Source organism: Protopterus annectens, chromosome 11.part0 (genome assembly GCF_019279795.1).
Source record: "Protopterus annectens isolate FY-2018-M chromosome 11.part0, PAN1.0, whole genome shotgun sequence".
In the NCBI taxonomy this organism is placed as follows: domain Eukaryota; kingdom Metazoa; phylum Chordata; order Ceratodontiformes; family Protopteridae; genus Protopterus; species Protopterus annectens.
In genome coordinates this window covers 1,209,004,984-1,209,024,418 of record NC_056745.1, presented here as the reverse complement: position 1 = coordinate 1,209,024,418, position 19,435 = coordinate 1,209,004,984, and the positions used below count along the sequence as shown (strand labels likewise).

The following is a 19,435-nucleotide window of genomic DNA, read 5'->3' as shown; positions in this document are numbered from 1 at the left end:
GTCAAGAAGGCCTGCTACTAGAAAGTCATATTATAGCAAATGGAAAAGATTTTCTAATTGCTGCCAAAAACATAACCAGCACTCATTTAGGGCTAACTTTTCTGTTTTTACAACATTTATGTGAGTTACTATTCTATGGCCTTACCCCTTTATCATTGTTCATTTACTATCCTTTTCAGCTAGTCTACCAGTGGATCCTCCTCTTTCAATGCATTTGCATGTCAAAATGTTTTTGAAGTGGGGTTTGTGTAAGAAAGCTGCAAGAAGACTGGTGGCCCCTCCTTGGGATCTTAATTTTGTGTAAGAGAAGCTAACACATGTTCCATTTGAGCCAGCTAACCTGGCTGTTTTGAGGTTCTTGTATGGAAAACAGTTTTACTGATTGGTCTGACCTCTGCAAGAAGGGTATCAAAGTGACAACTTCTTTTGGTGAGTTAACAGCATCTCATTTTCCACAGGGACAGGATTTCTTTGAGAAGTAATCTTTTTATGCCTAAAGTGGTATCAGAGTATCTGATGATGTCATTTTCATTCATTCATTCCTCAACTGTTGTGTTCGAATCTGACCCTGCCGCTTCTTTCAGCTCGTGAAACACTGAAACTGTAGAACTTCTCCCTTACCCAAAACGCCCTAGTCACCTAACATACCTCAGATCTCGTTTTGCCACCTTAGTTTACGGATGTGGTTACTGTGTACGCTCAAGAGTAGCAACTTCTTTGTGAGTTAAAACTTTATTGCTTGTATAACTTGATAGCTTTTAAAATATTTTAATCTCTTTAGCACTATCTTCCCTACCGTATATTCTTCTTTTCCTTTTACTGCTTCAAATTATTTTCCTTTACTTCCATATTTCTTTATTACCATTGCTGGTATTCTCCCTTTATTGTGCTTTTAAGTACCTCATTAATTACCATTGTTGGTATTTTTCCCCTCTTATCTTTTATTTGAGAAAAAAATATACTTTTCCTATTAATTATCGCTTCTTTCTTAAATAAAAGTAATGTCTGACAAACCTTCCGATTTAAGAAGTGTACGACCTGTGTTCATAAAATGTATTAATCTGACTCACATTCAAAGTGTGTCTGTTGTTTAGGCCCATTGCACCTTGATTCTAACTGTGATACTTGTAAGGCCTTCAATCCAGGAACTTTAATCGATAGGAGAAACAAGTTAATTTTGAAAGATTTCCTCCCCTCTAAATCTGCATCAACATCATTTGGGGCTCCAAGGCCACCCCCACACAAAAAAACTTGACAGTAAGGGGAGATTCCCTTCATAAAGAATCGAGAAAATGTTCACCAGATCTGACTACTACTTCCGCTCTGGTATCTGAACCTCCCTGTAAAGTACCTAAAGTGTCAAATCCTACCTCTTTGGATCCAAAAATCTTGAGGAAAAATTTCCTTGTATCCAATCACTGCAGCTGGCCCCAGATCCTGTCTTGACTTGGCTCCCCCCTTCTTTTTTTTTGTAACAGTCACCGAGGCATCATCTCTCCAGACCATCTTTGACAGCATCCACTAGATGATCTTCCAAGAGTCTGACTGAAGCTGATGTGGATAAGATGATGAGGAAATTCCTCTCGATGCAGATTCCAATGGGAGTTGTTCTGGCTCCAACCTCATCGGGTCAGGAGATCCTAGTCAGTACTGCTACCCCGTTATTGGCTTCTTTTCTGCTCCGACCATTGGTTTCAGAGCCCTGGAATCTGAAGATTCCAGAGTCATTTGCATTGGATCTGAAGATACTGGTATCTTTGACTCCACTGGCATCTCTGAATGGACTGGCCCAAGCACTTTGGAGCCAGATGGCTCTCAGAGCCATAGCATCGGCACCGGCGTGTTGGAATTGACCCTGTAGCTGTCGGAGCCATCTCTGCCCCTCTGAGCTTTGGCACTAGATAGCTCAGTTCTGACTCCCTCCTCAAGTAGTCTGCCTTCGGGGTGTGGGGAGACTACAGTCCATAAGTATGCCTTATCAGAGCTTTTGGTTTCCTTCTCTCTGAAGCATTTTGTTTTGAGGTAGTGGAAAGTTTTTTCTGCTCCAAGATTTGGGATTTCTTTCCCCCTTTGACTACAGCTACTCAGCTCCATTGGACTCTGCATCTAGAGCTTCAACCAACTGTGCCATTAGGACAGCCAGCCCAAACTTGTCTCCATCCAACAGGGTATACTAATCTTTTCTGACACTTCTCCAGAGCATCCCACCAAAGAAGTTCCTAAGAAAAAAAATGTAAAAGGAGGCACTTGGACTCTCCACAAGAGTCTGTCACAGAAGATACCGATTTTGATGGGGGAATGGTCTCCAAGATCGCCATCTGAAGACGTCTCATTTAGAGACATTCTGGAAATCCCAAAGCAAAAGGGTGGCTGATCTCCCAACAGCCATTCCCAAGAGGAGTCTTTTGGAACTGGCCTCTCTACCTCCTGGGTGACTACACCCACTGATGAGCTCATTGATTTGGTCTCTTGATGGGCATGGAAGGAGCCTGATACCATCGGGCCTATCCCCAAGAGACCAGATAGGATCCTGGCACCACTGACGTGCAGAACATATTGGAGCAAAGGACTACTAGTTGATGCCATGGTTGTAGCGGCAGCCATGAAGACAGAACTAGAGGAACAAAGTTCCTCTGTCCACCCCCCCTAACAGGGAGTCTAGGGTGATGGACCGATTTGGGAAGTGTGTCTTTGCTTTGGTGACCTTTGCCCTTCAGTCATTCAATTATTTGGCACACTTTACGAGACTCTAGAGGGATTGGATTAAGGAACTTGCCAAATGCCTCACTGGTACCATATCCTCCGAGGCAGAGAGCACTATTGCCTGGCGAATGGCTACCCTTCAGTCCATTTCAAACTCTTCCATGAGGCTTATCTCCCACACAGTTGAAGTTACCTCATGGACGGAGAGTTCAGGCATTCCATCTGAAGACATGACTGGACACGCTTGTATGACTTTGCGGAACCCTTACTTTTCTAGGAACCAGTGAGGTGGACAGAAAATGTGTTTCAAAAAGTCCCAGGGTCTCCTATAAGATCCACATGGAAACAGTTCCTTCAGGGGCAGAGGGGGAAAACTGTAATGGAAGACACCTTCCCCGTGGCAGAAATGGTCTGCATAGACAGGGATCTACCACCTCCTACTTACATATACGAACTCCGAGATTGCACTACAGCGAGGACATGGGAAACCTCTCATTCTGTGCTTCTGCATCAGCACTGAACGGGAGATTTCCCTTTTCTTCGCTGTAGTGCAATCGCGGAGTTGGTATATTTAAGTAGGGGGATGTTGGAAGTGCTGGGGTGCTTGCCCCCAATGCAGAAACGTTTTAATGTTTTGTGTGTGTTTTTTTTTTATTCACTTTAGATTTTCGAGCTTCCAAAAACTCGATCATACGGTCTCGACCGTATGGGTTTTGAGTTTTTGGTAATTCGATAATCTAAAGTGAATCCATATATATATATATATATATATATATATATATATATATATATATATATATATATATATAAACACGCGTGCACACACACACACACACACACACGCACACATACATATATGTACGTGATTTGCACACAAAAAAAAAACCCCAGTGAGGATAGAGAAAGTACACCTACACATTTATGCTTATTCATTAATATAAATTGCAACTTTTTTACCAAATAAGTAGGCTGGTTGTCAGATCATTTTTTACTCATGATTGTGACTCAATGTGGATATCATAAATTATTAAATTGTAGGAACACCTTCCTTCCAGCAGCACAATATCTAAGTAATCAGAAAGTGGGGTAGAGTAGAGATGTCATCAACAGACTTTCAGAACTAGGACTCAGATAAGCTGCTTTACCAGTTAGAAGCTTTTAGAAGCAGAGATTTTGGACACAGTCTAGAAGCACAGCACTATAAGAAGTGCATGCTTCACGTAGGACTTAAACTAGACCCTCCCCAAGTCATCATTTCAGCTGCTGTAGCCATTAAGTTATTGAAATCAGCTGAGAACTGGCCAAGATTTTGAAGCTTCACACAAACAGACCACTGAGAAAGAATAAAGAAAGTGGAACAACTTGTTTGTTTTTAAAGTAAGTAGGTTGGTCCTCATACCTTTTTTTAACTATCACCATACAGAATCAAGTGCATGGAGTTTGGTGCTGCGAGTGAGATTGGACCCCAATTCTTGCCATGTTTTAATTGTGTTTGCTTTCTGTCTCCTCTGTGTGTAGAGCCTCTAGCTGCTGTTACTACCCCTTTGTTTCCTGTCATTGAGGCAAGAACTGTTCATTACACAGGCATCGTCCAGGCAGACTTGAAGTTTATTTTTTATGCGCCAGCTTTTTCCCTGGCTACTGATGTTGTGGCATGCTGCTCTTTCCTGTATGGGCATAAACCGAGCTAAATCTTAATCCCTGTGTGACTCGTGGGATAGCAAATTGATTCACAAACAGAACCGAGGAAATTAAGCTAGGCAGCTTTACTTCCTCCAAAAGTGGTATACCCCCAGGGTTCAGTTATTGGGCTACTCCTCTTTGGCATTTACTTCTCAGATGCCAAAGCTAATGCAAAGGGTTTATGACTTACAAAGTTTGCATATGACTGTAAAGTTGGTGCCAGAATAAACTCTACAAAGGCCACCAAGATGCTCCAAGAAGGCCTTTCCCAAAAATATAGCTGGTGTCATAACTAAGGGCTAAAACTAAATGGCAGTACATTTGTAATGGTTTCCTTTTTCAAGGAAAAAATATCTTCAACCACACATCCTTGAACATTGATTCAGTAGTTAGGGGACTTGTAAAACTATATGGACAACAAACTTTCCTTCCGTCATAATGTGTCCAGTATTGTAAGAAGGCCCATTTTCATTGCACAGCTTATTAGTAAAGGTATGGCATGTAGGTTAGGTATGTGATCATTTTGTTGTACTCTGCACTTGGGCTGATCATTAAGTGTAATGTTCCCTTTGGTATGTACCTTTCCAAACCCTTAACACAACTTGAATGACCACAGTGTTTTCCCAACAAGGAAATCAGGAGCCTAAATCATAAAAACTACACTGAGCATCTCAGAGTATTCTCTGTCCTCTCTTTGTCGTACAGGCAATCTGCCTTTCACACAGATCCTCAACCCTATTATGTCAGACCTACTACACATTCGTGAGTTCATTTAGTTCATAAACACCTGCTCAAGAAGTGTAGGTCTCTTGTGCAACATAAGTAGAACGTGTTGGAAGGCTAAATATGTATAACAGAGAATGCCACTTACTTGGAATCACTTTCTTTTACACATAAAGAAAAGTACTTCTTTTACACTATTCAAATATAATCTGGATGAAGGGATGGGTAGCTGTAAATTCACCCCTGGTTTAGCACCCTTATTCCTCATGGATAGGGTCAACATGCAAATGTTTTGTTAGTCTTCGGGTTATCCTTACTTAAAGTGTGAGAGTTAAAAACGTCATGGGAATGTATAGCTAGGCTTCTAAAAATCCTCACAGGTCAATAGCCTGTAGTAAGTATTTATGAACCTATTATTTTATGTGATACAGTATAAAAAAATAAGAAAGTGTCAGATCATGCATTGATGGCTTAGCAGGTGGAACACTCACCTTTTATTGCTAGCAGGTTTAGGTTACCATTCGAAATGTCGGTACCACTGCAGCGAGTTCTGAAATACGGAAACTGAATGGCTGAAAAAATGGAGTTGCATATACCAAATCCAAAAATGCATTTTTTTCTTCAGAGTATTTCTTTTTCTCCAAGGTGTGGTGATCTTGGTGTTGGTAAATGTAAGTTTTTTGGGGTTGGGTGGGAGGGACTTGCCTCTACAAAAAAACAATTTTAAAGGAGAAGAGCAGTATTTAGTATTCTGTTGTCCTGCATTTTCAATTTTTTTGGGTGGTGTCAGCATTCAGCTTTACAAGTAGGGAGCTGGGTCAGTAGGCTGTGTATTCTGTCCCTACACCAGATGATTGGTCCAGTTTTGACACTGTAGTGCAACATCACTGGGGGTACTGCACTTCTGGGGTGCTGTCATTTGGATGTGACATTAAACTTGGCTCCAGTCTGACTGAGTTGGTAGGGTACAGGTAGATATTAAAGAATCCATGGAGAGATAAAAGCAGTGTGGTAGCATGACCTAAGTTATAGCATTACATTTGTGAATGAAAATGTTGAGCAAGGATCATTGTGCTTTTTTTTTCAGTCTGGCTACATGCACTCTTTTAGAATTTTTCTCTTTTCACTTGTGACTCCATTCATCTGCATAAGTTACTTATTCCAACATCAGTACTTTTATCATTTTTCATTGGAAGAACTTGAGAAGGTGACTAAGTGGCTCACTATTTTAGCATGCCCTAATACTAATACTTGACATGTGCTGTATAGACACCACGTAGATGCTTAGATGGAAAAGTGTCTAGAGGATGTAGACCACTAGTTGTGAGTTAATGAACAAGACCACAGATCATTGCTTTCTCATTTTGCTATGCCATTACCGCAAGTCTGTGGTGTGGCCACCATCTAGGCAGCCATCAGAAGATTCTTCCCCTAAGCCCTACCATTTCTTCTTTGCATGTCCAGTAGTGTTCAAAGGTGTGCCATGGGTGTTTGTGAGGGGGTGTCAGTCATTTCTGTCAGATTTCATTTGTCATATATCCCTTCTCCCCTGCAAGTAGGCACTATCGATTTTGTCTTTTATTTCCACCAGGGAATGTGATGAAAATGTGCCACCCCTCCACAGACACAGACATGTGCCATAGCATTCCTACACATGGACAGCTGAGGAAACAGATGTTCTTCCTGTTTCACTGTTGCAGTCATCACACTTGGGTTATCTGCCTGCAGGTATCCCTCAGTCGGCCCGAATACCAAAGACTTAATATTTCTGTGTCGGTTGCTGTTCCTCCAGAACTGACATCAGGTCGTCAGGGGTATAAAAACAGGCAAACAATGCCATTACACCAGTCTTTCTTGCTGAGAAGCCCAAAGCAGAAGCAGTTCGCACGACTGACAGTCGGCCGCTACCTGAGTTTTCGTTTCTGAATTGAATCATCCTGAAGTCTTCTAAAGCCAAGTACCCCGTTGGGGATCCTTTTTTCTTACTCTAACCAATGTCAGAAAAATTTAACAATCGTCTTACCTGTGGAAAGCAAATACCACACTGAGATTTCCATTCTTACTGCGTTGTCGTCGGGCCCTTATTGTCGCTAAATACTTTTGCGCTCGATCTCCATATTCCGAAATGGCATCGGTAAGCCGTCTAACTACTGATCTTCCAAAAAAACACAAGGATGAAGACAGAGACAGACCACACAGGTCCAAAACTGCCGATGATGCTTCCATTAAGCTAGTCGCCAGTTTGCCAGTATTCAGTGAGACGCTTTCGCAGCCCCTGATGCCCACTTCTTTGGATTCACAGGCCACTACCGAGACCCGTTTGGAGTTCGGTATGCCGCGAGACTCTTCTTCGACTACGGAACCTGTGGATGTCTCTACCTTGGATGGGTCTGGAGCCGCTGTGCAGGCACTGGCTTCTGAGGAAGTTCTTCACATTACCAATACTCGACACAAACCGACAACTTCTTTCGCATCTTTAGTTTTGATTAAAACTACCGAGTTTGTAAGGCCAAGAGTAAGTGCTACTCATAAAAAAACGACGACTCAGTGTTAAGCACCTGCTTCCTTGCCACAATCTCAAATGCTTAAAATGGCAGAAGACCTGATCTTGCTGATTAGGGGAAGCCAGCCTTCCCCTACTAACAGAAAAAGAGACCCGTCCCCAGCAGCTTTATCTGACCAAGAGTCAGACGACTCTTGACTTTTCTGAATATGAAGATATGCCTTTATCTGCTTATGAGGATTCAGATGCAGAGGAATCCATTCCCTCTGCTTCCCCTCCAGAGGATTTTTTGGTGAAACCCTTCATACTTTGAGATAATTTCCACTGGGAATGCCAGGATTCTCCTCAGTCCAAAAAGAGAATCAGAGAATTTTTAAAATTGTCACAACATACACCCTTAGCTATCCCTCCTGTTCTGGGTGTTGTGAATGATGTCTTTATGTAATCCAGTCTGACTCCTGACACTTTATCCCCTGCTCCAGGGAGACCAGACAGGTACTACAGAGTCCCTGACTCTCACAAATTTCTTTTCAAAATCTTACTGCTGACCCAGAGATCATTTCCCAAGGGCCTAAAGGTATAAAAGCAACTACAGGTAAGAATCCCTCCCCTTTGGACAGAGATTCCTGAGTTTTAGACAGGTAGGGTTAAAAAGTATACACCTCTGCAATTCTAGCCATTAGGGCATTGAATTGCCAGATGTTCATCGTGTTACACTGCTGCAGTCATCACACTTGGGTTATCTTGCCGTCAGGCAGTCCCGCAGTCGGCCAGAGTTTCAAAGTCTTGGTCCGGCGTCGGTTGCTGTCGCTTCTTCCCTTACGTCAGTGCGCCAGGGGTATATAATATGCATCCAACGCCATTTTCTTCAGTCTTTCTTGCCGCACGGTGCCCGAAGCAGAAGCAGTTCGCAAGTGCCGGTCGGCCGACTCCTGAGATTTTCTTAGTCGAATTTCAGATCCGAAGTCTTCAATAAAGCTAAGTACCCCGTTGGGGAAACCTTTTTCTTGCCTCAGACTGATGTCAGAAAAATTTAATAATTGTATTTCTTGTGGGAAGCAAATACCTCATAAGGACTTCCACTCTTACTGTATTCCATGCCTAGGCCCTGATCACGACGTCACTAGTTGTCGGTTTTGTGCTAGATTCAACAAACGCACTATAAAAAGACGTTTTGATTTTGCTTTACACTACTTTGGCAGAAGGTTCAATTATACCATGCCGTCGGATCAGCCGACGACCTCAATACCGAAAGAAATGCACAGACAAGGATAAAGACAGGCATCCGAGGTCCAAAACCGACGACAAAACCTCTTCTAGGCCAGTCGCCGGTTCTCAGTGAGGCGCTTTCACAACCCCTGACACCCGCTACCTCAGAGCCACAGGCCACTTCCGACTCACACGCGGAGACATCTAGGCCCCTGGAAACTCAAGGTATTGGGCCTACGGAAACTAATCCCTCAGATGGGTCCGGAGCCGCTGAGCAGGCATCGGCTTCTGAGGGTGTTTTCAGACCTAAAACAACAGCCAAGACAAAGGTGCCATTAAAGACAAAGAAACAAGTACAGCATTCTCCTGGACAGTCCTCCATGCCTAAGAAACAGATGCTTAAAATGGCCGAAGACCTCATTACTCTAATCAGGGGTTCCCATCCCCCTCCTGAGAAAAGGCCTAGGCAGGATACAGACTGACTCCTCTGATAAGGTTTCCATTTCCTCTGATTCCTCTTCAGACCAGGGATACTCTCTACCCCCCTATGAGGACTCTGATGCTGAGGAATCTATCCCTTCAGCCTCTCCTCCTGAGGATTATTCTTTTGGGGAAACTTTACATACCATGAGGGAACATTTCCATTAGGAAAGTCAAGATTACTCAGAATCCAGGGATTTCCTCTTATTGCCTCAGCACAGGCCCCTGGCTATTCCGCCTGTGCTAGACATTGTGGATGATGTGTTCTCTGAAGCCAGCTTATCTCCTGACTCTTTGCCCCCTCTTCCAGCCAAGCCAGATAGGTATTATAGAGTCGCTGACTCTCACAAGTTTCTTTACAAAAACCCTTCTGCTGATCCAGAAACTATTTCCCAGGGTCCAAAAGGGGTTAAGGCTTCCATTGCAAAAACTCCAGTACCCTCTGATAGAGATTCCAGAGCTTTGGATAGATGGGGGAAGAAAGTATACATGTCTGCAACTTTAGCAGTAAGAGCTTTAAATTGCCAGTTTCACATGCTTAAGTACCAACAATATTTAATGGCTCAGTTAAAACAGAAAATGCTTGCTAGCTCAGAAGCTCCTGATTGTAAAGAAATGCAGGATTTATTGCATGCAGTTGAACAGGTGGGAAAACATACTCCGCAATGTGGTTTTGATTCTTTAGAGGCCTCTTGTAGAGCCGCAGTTACAGGTTCTGTTATTCGAAGACATGCTTGGTTAAAAAAACAGAGTTTACCTGATCATGTTAAGGCAAAGTTATTGGATGCTCCTTTACAGCATGATACCTTGTTTGGTGTTAAGGCAGAAGAGGTGTGGAGGATAAAGCTAAATCTATGCAAACAGTCAAGGATTTCTTACAGGTACAGCCACCTCGGTTTAGCAGAAATTGGCCAACAAAAAATTGGTCCTTTCCAGTGTCAGACAGACCACAGAGAGGAAGATACAGATGCCCAAGAGGCAGATCTCAACCCCAAGGCTCAAACAGACGACAGTGGGGCACCTCAACCCCAAAAGGAGGTGAGGAGAAGTCTCAACCTTACAGGAAACAGTCACAATGACTTTCCTTTGCGTACGCCAAGCAAGGCCCTTTTGGAAGCCCCCTTAGGGGGAAAACTAGCACTTTTTTCTCAAAACTGGCAAACAATCACCCAAGACAAATGGGTCCTGAAGATTGTGTCTCAAGGTTACAGATTACACTTTCATACTTTACCAAAGCTAAAAGGAATGCCAGACCTGCCACAAAATCAATGGGCAGAGGCACAAAAACAAATTTCAGCCCTCATGGACATGAGAGCTATACAAAAAAGTACCACAACAGGAACAAGGACAAGGATTTTACTCAAGACCTCTTCCTGGTCCCCAGAAAAGACAAAGCCTGGAGGCCTATACTGGACCTTTCAATTCTGAATACTTACCTGGATATTCCGAAATTTAAAATGTGGACATTACAGCAGCTTCTACCCATGCTGGGCAAGAAGGCTTGGCTTGTTACTCTGGACCTCAAAGAGGCATACCTGCATGTCCCTATCAGACAAAATTGCAGAAGTTACCTCAGATTCAAAGCTGGTACAATGCACTACCAATTCTCTGCACTGTCCTTTGGCTTATCTACTGCGCCCAGGGTCTTTACAAAATGCCTGGCACCAGTAATTGCATTTTGCAGACAAAAAGGAATTCAAATATATCCATACCTGGACGACTGCCTCATTCAAGCAGAGACAAAGGACATTCTACAGCATCTGGCATTTGTGAAAAAGTTGCTAATTTCTCTAGGGTACACAGTAAACGAAAAGAAGTCAAAACTAGTGCCCTCACAACAGATTACATTCATGGGTGCCAGCTTAAATACAATGGCCCTGATGGCTTACCTCACGCCAGACAAACAAGTGCAACTAACGCAATATTTTCAACTACTGGCAAAAACGTCCCATCTCCCTGCAAGAAAAATTCTGCAGGTCCTGGGATTCATGGCATCCTGCATACTACTAATACCATATGCCAGACTGCATATGAGGAAATTACAGTGGTACCTAAAAAGTGTTTGGACTCAACATTCTCACAGTCTAGAAGCAGTAATTCCAGTGATTCCCTGCCTACAACAGGAGTTTCGATGGTGGGCACAGGCATGTCACCTAAACAAGGGTCAGCCTTTTACCCAACCCACAGCGAGGCAAACTCTAACAACAGATGCTTCGGATTACGCCTGGGGAGCACACATGGCAGGAAAATGCATTCAGGGCAAGTGGACCACAGACCAGATGCATCTACACATCAATCAAAAAGAGATGTTGGCTGTTCAAAAATGCCCTAACAGCTTTCAAGCACCTTCTACATCCAGGACAACTATTACTAAAGACAGACAACACCACAGTAATTTGGTACATAAACAAACAAGGGGGCACACATTCTTATCCCCTATGCAGACAAGCCATGACCTTGTGGAACACAGCTCTAACGTGCCAAGTTCACCTGCAAGCACAATTCCTGCCAGGAAAGAAAAATACTCTGGCAGACGACCTAAGCAGAAATATCATGGACCCTCACGAATGGAAATTGAAACCAGTTCAGCATGATAACACAAAAATGGGGATGCCCAGACGTAGATCTTTTTGCCTCCCCTCTGAATTGCCAACTACAAAAATTCTGCACAAGGACTTATCACAAACAAGCATGGAAAGTGGATGCTCTTCTGTTCAGCTGGAAAAACCTAAAAGTCTATGCCTTCCCACCACTGCCTCTCCTTTCAAAGGTACTCCTAAAAGCCAGACAAGAAAAACCACAGATGATCCTGATTGCTCCAGACTGGCCACGCCAGCACTGGTACCCTATCTTAAGGAACTTGGCTCAGGGCCCACCATGGATTTTGCCCCAAATTCCACACCTTCGGACTCAACAAAACAATCAGATCCTGCACAGTCAGCTCAAAACCCTAAACCTGGCTGCATGGCAGATACTTTAGTCAAACATGCAACACCACTCTCTAAAGCTGTTATGGATGTCATTTTGGAGGCCAGGAGGCCTAGCACCAGGAAAGCTTACTCTGAAAAATGGAAGAGATTCTGCCCCTGGAACCAGGGTCACAGCCTTGACCCTCTTGTTCCAAACATTCCTCAGATTTTACAATACTTAACCGAGATGCTGGACAGAGGCCTATCCTTTTCATCAATTAAGATCCAAGCCTCTGCCATTTCTGCACATTACAACACGGATCCTCCTTTATTCTCTCATCCCTTGATAAAGCAGTACCTCAGAGGGGCTAAAAACATAAGACTGCCCCGGAGAGCACCAACACCAACTTGGGACCTCAATTTCGTTTTGGAAAAACTGACCCTACCACCTTTTGAGCCAGCCAATACAGCCGATCTAAAATTTTTGTCATGGAAAACAGCTCTGCTCCTGGCACTAACTTCAGCACGAAGTATCTCAGAGTTACAGGCATTAATGGCAGTGGAACCTTTCATAATTTTTCATCAGGACAAGGTATCTTTAAGGACAAACCCTACTTTCATGCCAAAGGTGGTATCTAGTACGGCTCTTAACCAAACCATCCATTTGCCTACTTTTTATCCAAACCCCCAAAATAAAGGGGAGAAACTTCTGCATTCTTTGGACATGCACAGGCAGCTATGCTTCTACTTGGACAAAACAAAAGCTTTCCGAAAAACTGATCAGCTGTTTGTAACATATGCTGCAGGATCACAAGGCAAGGCTATCTCAAAGCAGAGTATATTCAAATGGATAGGACACTGTATTCGGTACTGCTACACACAGCATGGAAAATCAGTCCCTAATAACATTAGGCCTCATTCCACCAGGGAAACAGCCACTTCAACAGCCTTTCTCAGTGGAGTACCTACCAAGGAAATTTTGGAGGCAGCAACTTGGAGTTCAGTGCACACCTTCACCAAGCATTACCACCTGCCTCTTTACTCTAAATCCAGAGCAGGATTTGCCACTGCAGTTCTGCAGGACCTCTTAGCCAATCCTAACTCTTTATAGACCAGCCACCCAACCTTAGCTTTGGGATTTAACCCAAGTGTGATGACTGCAACAGTGTAACACGATGAACATAGTACAGTTTTGTACCTACCATAAATGTAGATGTTCGAGTGTTCACACTCCTGCAGTCCAGATTACCCTCCCTCCATCCCCTCTGAACTAGCTGGACGTATCTATGCCCTTCTATCCTATACAACCTTTGGGGTGTATTTGCTGGTAACTGAAGGTATTGTTTTTATTTTATATGTATATTTTTGATTAGCAATATGTATTGCCTCCCCACTTGGGGGCACCTGACATCTGGGGCAAGAAAAACTGAAGAAAATTGCGTCGGATGCATATTATATACCCCCTGGCGCACTGACGTCAGGGAAGAAGCGACAGCAACCGACGCCGGACCAAGACTTTGGAACTCTGGCCAACTGCAGGACCGCCTGACGGCAGGATAACCTAAGTGTGAAGACTGCAGCAGTGTGAACACTCGAACGTCTTCATTTATGGTAGGTACAAAACTGTACTTTTCACATGCTGGAATACCAGCAACATATTATGGAACTTATTGAGAAAAAATTATCTACCTTTACTGACTGTGCAGAAATTAAAGAATTACAGGAGCTTATGCATTCTGCAAGCCAAGTCAGTAAGCATACCTTGCAGTGTGGTGGGTTTGACGCCCTAGAAACATCTTGCAGGGCAGCAGTCACTGGTTCGATACTGAGGAGGCATGCTTGGCTTAAGGAACAGACCTTGGCTACGAGGTTTAGCAAAGTTTTTAATTGTGTTTTAATGTGTGTTTAATTTAATTTTACTGAACAAATAGGTTATAATTTAGTTGTTAATATCTTACTCCAGCTCGTAGATTTGGAGTGGTAATGTTACTTTAAATTCCCACTTCTGAGCTGATTAATTAAAACTGCTGTGGTTAAGTATGTGTTTAATTAAGTGTATATAAAGGTTTTTGTGGTGTATTCAAATGTTTTGTCTGAAGAAGGCCAGGTACTTACCTAGCCGTAAGTGCTTACAATAAACAGTTTTTACAAGCAGTTTTGACTGTAGCCGGCTTCTATTGCTCCCGTTTTTGCTTTTGTTTTAAGTTATTATTTTGGTCAGTTTAGCTTTCAGATCTCTACTCTCACCAGGACCCCTGCTAATAACAACAGACAACACCACAGTTGTGGTACATCAACAAGCATGGGGAACCCACTCTTTCCCACTCTGCAGGCTAGCCATGACACTGTGGAACACGGCATTGGACATGCGTATTCATCTGCAAACTTGATTCTTGCCAGGCAAACAAAACTCTCTGGCAGACGACTTAAGCAGAAATCTCCTAGACCCACATGAGTGGCAATTAAACCCCAACACTTTCAGTTTGCTAACCCAGAAATGGGGGATACTGGAGGTGGACCTTTTTGCCTCCACCTACAATCACCAGATCACCAAATTCTGCCCCAGGACACCTCACAGCAGGGCATGGAAAGTGCATGCCCTAGCCTTCCAGTAGGTAAACCTTTCAGTCTCTGCTTTTCCCCCTCTGTCAAGAATATTACTCAAGATAAGGCAGGACAGATCAAAGGCAATCCTGATTGCCCCAGACTGGCCACGCCAGCACTGGTACCCAGTACTACACAGCTTGTCACCGGTGCCACCATGGCATCTACCTCAAATCCCAACCCTCCTCACTCAGTAGGAGGGACAGATCCTGCACCCGCAGCTGCAAACCCTGAACCTTGCGACCTGGCTTATTCCTTGAATTCTCCCCCAGTGACCAGCCTAAGCAAGCAGGTACTGGACGTCATTCTGGAAGCCAGAAGACCCAGTGCAAGGAAATCCTATGCTGATAAGTGGAAAAGGTATTGTTCCTGGATTCAGTCTAAAGGAGTGGACACAGCTCTGCCCTCCTTACCTCTAATCCTGGATTACCTAGCAGATCTACTCCACAGAGGCCTTTCCTTCTCTTCCATTAAGTTCCATGCCTCTACCATCTCAGCTCATTACAACACTGAGCCACCTGTCCTGTCTCACCCTCTCATCAAACATTTCCTGAGAGGGGCCAACAATTTAAGGCCACCAAGGAGAGCACCCACCCCCATTTGGGACCTTTACTTTGTACTGGAAAAGCTCCCCCCTCTTTGAGCCTGCAGGGTCAGCAGAGTTAAAATTCCTCTCTTGGAAAACAGCCTTGCTTCTGGCCATCACTTCAGCTAGAAGAGTGTCTGAGCTTCAAGCACTTATGGCTGTAGAACCCTTCATTATTTTTCATGCTGACAGGGTATCCCTAAGAACTAACCCTACTTTTATGCCTAAAGTGGTGTCTAGTGTAGCTCTCAACCAATCTATCCATTTATCAACCTCCTTTCCTAATCCTCAAAATAAAGGGGAAAGGATACTGCACTTTTTGGACGTGCACAGACAGCTCAGATTCTACCTTGACAGGACTAAGCCCTTCAGAAAATCTGACCAGTTACTAGTCAGCTTTGCACCAGGGGCAGAGGGCAATGCCATATCTAAACAAACTATTTCCAAATGGATAGCACATTATATCCACTTCTGTTATAAACACCATTGGGAACCAACCCCTCAGGGGGTCAGGACACATTCCAGTAGGGGAACTTCTACCTCTACAGCGTTCCTCAAGGGAGTCTCTACCAAGGGACATTCTGGAAGCTGCTACCTGGAGTTCCGTTCATACCTTCATCAAGCATTACCACCTGTTTATCTTTTCCAAATCCAGGGCGGGTTTTGCTACAGCAGTCCTGCAGGGCATACTAGCCAGCCCCAACTCTTCTTGACTGCCTCCACCCATTCTTCAGCTTTGGGAATCAACCCAAGTGTGATGACTGCAACAGTGAAACACGAAGAACATAGTACAGTTGTGTACACTTACCATAAATGTAGATGTTCGAGTGTATTCACTGTTGCTGTCCTGGTTTCCCAGCCTCCAGCCCCCTTCTCTCTCTCCCCCTCTCCTTCTCTATCTGTATTACTCACCCCTTACAGGGCTATTGGTATTTACTTTTTACTGGTGGTGTTTTTTTCACCATAATTTAGCTCCCTTTTTGGGGGCTCCTGACATTTGGGCCAAGAAAAACTGATGTAATTGGCATCAGCTGCCTGTTTTTATACCCCTGACGACCCGACATCAGTCCTGGAGAGACAACAACCGACGCAGAAATAAGTCTCTGGTATTCAGGCCAACTGAGGGCTACTTGCTGGCAGATAACCCAAGTGTGATGACTGCAGCAGTGAATACATCTACATTTATGGTAAGTGTACACAACTGTACTTTCCTTGTCATGCCTCTCCCTTCCCTTCAGCTTCTCCTGTGGCTGGGTTGCTAGTTTGTCCCAGGATGTCTGGTTTGTAGTCAGGGCTTCATTCCTTTATGTCATTGATCTGTTATCTTCCTCAGAGGTCTGCTGAAGTGGCGATTTACATTATTTTTTCCTGAAATTGGTCTTTATTTTTTGAGTTGTCCTTTCTTTACCAGTTCACTGTATTCTCTGTGTTAATTTTGTTGTTCCTGATTCTTTTGACTGCTTATTTTGCTGACTGTTGGGTTAATGTGCTTGTGTGACATTCACTGATTTTACTTTTGTTCTTGTTTATTTATTTATTTGACATTTGTTAACCAGGTTAGTCCAATTGGGCAGCGGCCCTTTTTCGGAGGAGGCTCTAGGAGCAAAGCTCCAAGTAGTACATGTAACAAAAGTAATCAATTGAACATAGTAAACAAAAACATTTAGTTAACAAATATGTGAAAAAAGTCAAAGAAAAAAACATGCTAGAACATGTGCAGGGACTTGAAACATATTAGGGTTCAAAGGTTACATATAGTACAAAGAAGAAAACTAAAAAAATGGTCACACACACAAATGAATTATAATTGCACACTATATACAGGAGATAATCCCAAGGCATAGGTCACTACCAAAGTTGTTTTTATTTAGTCATTATTTTCTTTTATACAAAGTGCCGCTTTTTACTTTTTATCAGTTTCCAGAAGAAAAAGAAAATGTAAATATGTTTGCTTGAGATTAATCTCTTTCTCTTTTATTTTTTTTTTGTCAAGCTGATTGCTTTTTTGCGAAAAAAGGATGGGTTTATTACCTTGGTGCTGAACCACATAAATACATCTGCCATTATGGACCTGCTGCTACGCTTGGTGACGTGTGTGGAACCGGCACCTCTACGGCAAGAAGTCCTTAATGTGAGTCCTCTTAGTACTGATTGCTAGTTAATTCACTGAAGGCTGCTGTCTGTACTTGTTCCATTGCTAGAACTGTTGACTTAACAGCATGTACTTAGGTTTGGAAGAACAGCATGTGCTTTGGTTTGCAAGTGCCAGTGAATGTTTAAAGCAGTGAATTGTCCCCATAGAAAAGTAAGTGCAGTATATCCAGGTACATTTCATAGTGGATGCTTTTGGATGGCATAGTCTTTCTGCTCGGGTGTTACCTATTTGTGTCCCCTCTTACTCTCATCCACAGTCAAAGTATAATATTTCAAAATTAGATAAGTTGGAATAGTATCTTTTTGAGAAGTAAGGTATGAGCAAAGGTTATGTTTCTGCTGCTTATCAAGCAGTATGGATGAGCATAAGTTATGTTAATGTGCTGGTTAGTCAATCTCTGGGGCTGTATTGTTACGACAAGACGTTAAGTTGTAGTCTGACATTTCTTAGAAATACTTTGATGTTCTTCGTGTTTCACTGTTGCAGTCATCACATCAGAGAATACACTCGAACATCTACATTTATGGTAAGTGTACACAACTGTACTTTACAATTCTTGTAACTAGTTGTGTATTCTCTTTATTTGTATAAATTTTTCCATTTAGTATTTAAAAAAAATGTACATAGAAACCTAAGCTACTCCCTGCACTAGAATTCCTGATTTGTGTGTGTGTAATGTTTTTATTTTTTTATTTTTTTTTTTTTTTACTGCTGTGCCTGCCATCCATGAATTCTTTCCTTACTGGTCTTGAGATCACTGCTTCCCCAGTAGTGTGAGTATCCCCAGCATGCATGTGAGAGATAACCAGAGTGGCCATCATCCAGTTAATAATGAAGGTAGCCTATACCCTTGCCAGCATTCTGGTAGTGAGGGTATCTTTTGTAGAAGTCTTAACCCCTTCCCTTGTGGCTTACTTGAGCATTAATATTCTCACACATTATCCTTCACCCTCCATGCGTATGCTTCCATATAAACTCTGAGGGCTGCCATCATTGCCACTTAATCACCAAACTCATTTCCCTAGTCCTAGCCAATTTTGGTGACACGGAATTCTTTGCTTTCATGGAGACAATCAGCAAGCTGTAAGCCACTTATCCTACCTTCCCAAGATGGGCAAGTCAGAATCTGCCAGTCATGCCACTGTCCCCCAGCTCTTGCAGTGCCCATGTTGCTTTTCAGACTGTGGACATCTGGGGCAGGTTTTACCCCATCTACATCATAAAACTAAGTCTGCATGATAGATGGACGATGATTGGTAGGGAATGTTAATAGTTATTTTGTTTGCTTCACAGTTAATTTTGGCAGTCCTGTGCTGGTTGTAAGTCCTGGAAACATTGGTAGAATTACCACAGGCTGTGCTCAAGAACTCAGTGCCACAAGTTTGTGCAGTGTTCATACTCTGAGAGTGGTCCCTAGTAGGAATGGAAGTACATTGGGGTTCAGCTGCAAGTCCATTCATGTTTATATTGTTGATGAACTACTTCATCAAACAGGTCAGAGGGAACAGATTAGAACATTAGAATTTGCAGATTATGTGGCACTATGAGCATACTCTGAACAGAAACGTTAGCAAATGATAGGGGACTGGAAAGCAAATCTGAAGGCACATGGGATGAAATTGGGTATAGACAAGACAGTAGTTATGTCAGCAAATGGGAGAAAATCAGAAGAAGTTGAAAACTGTGACAGAAGAGCAAGTAAGGATGTCCATTCTAGTATCACAGGTACTACAGCCGACTGATGTATGGTTTCAGAGGTAGAAGTATACTTAAGAAGTTGAAAAGTGAGGTACACAAAACAGTTAGCTGACCAGACAGGGGCAGTGAATGAAGAGCAGCTGAGGAAGATTGAGGTGATGGAGATGAAGTGTCTTGAGATG

At 43.0% G+C, this 19,435-nt stretch overlaps 1 protein-coding gene across 3 annotated transcripts in view; it reads left to right on the top strand.

Annotated features, from left to right (window-relative positions):
* The window catches only part of PPP6R2 (protein phosphatase 6 regulatory subunit 2), a 4,227,669-nt gene that overhangs the window by 1,038,312 nt on the left and 3,169,922 nt on the right, over nt 1-19,435 (top strand). For all 3 annotated transcript variants that reach the window (XM_044088566.1, XM_044088567.1, XM_044088565.1), the window contains exon 5: nt 17,394-17,531. In XM_044088566.1, the coding sequence (XP_043944501.1) occupies nt 17,394-17,531 (138 nt within the window). The remainder of the gene's footprint in view (nt 1-17,393; nt 17,532-19,435) is intronic.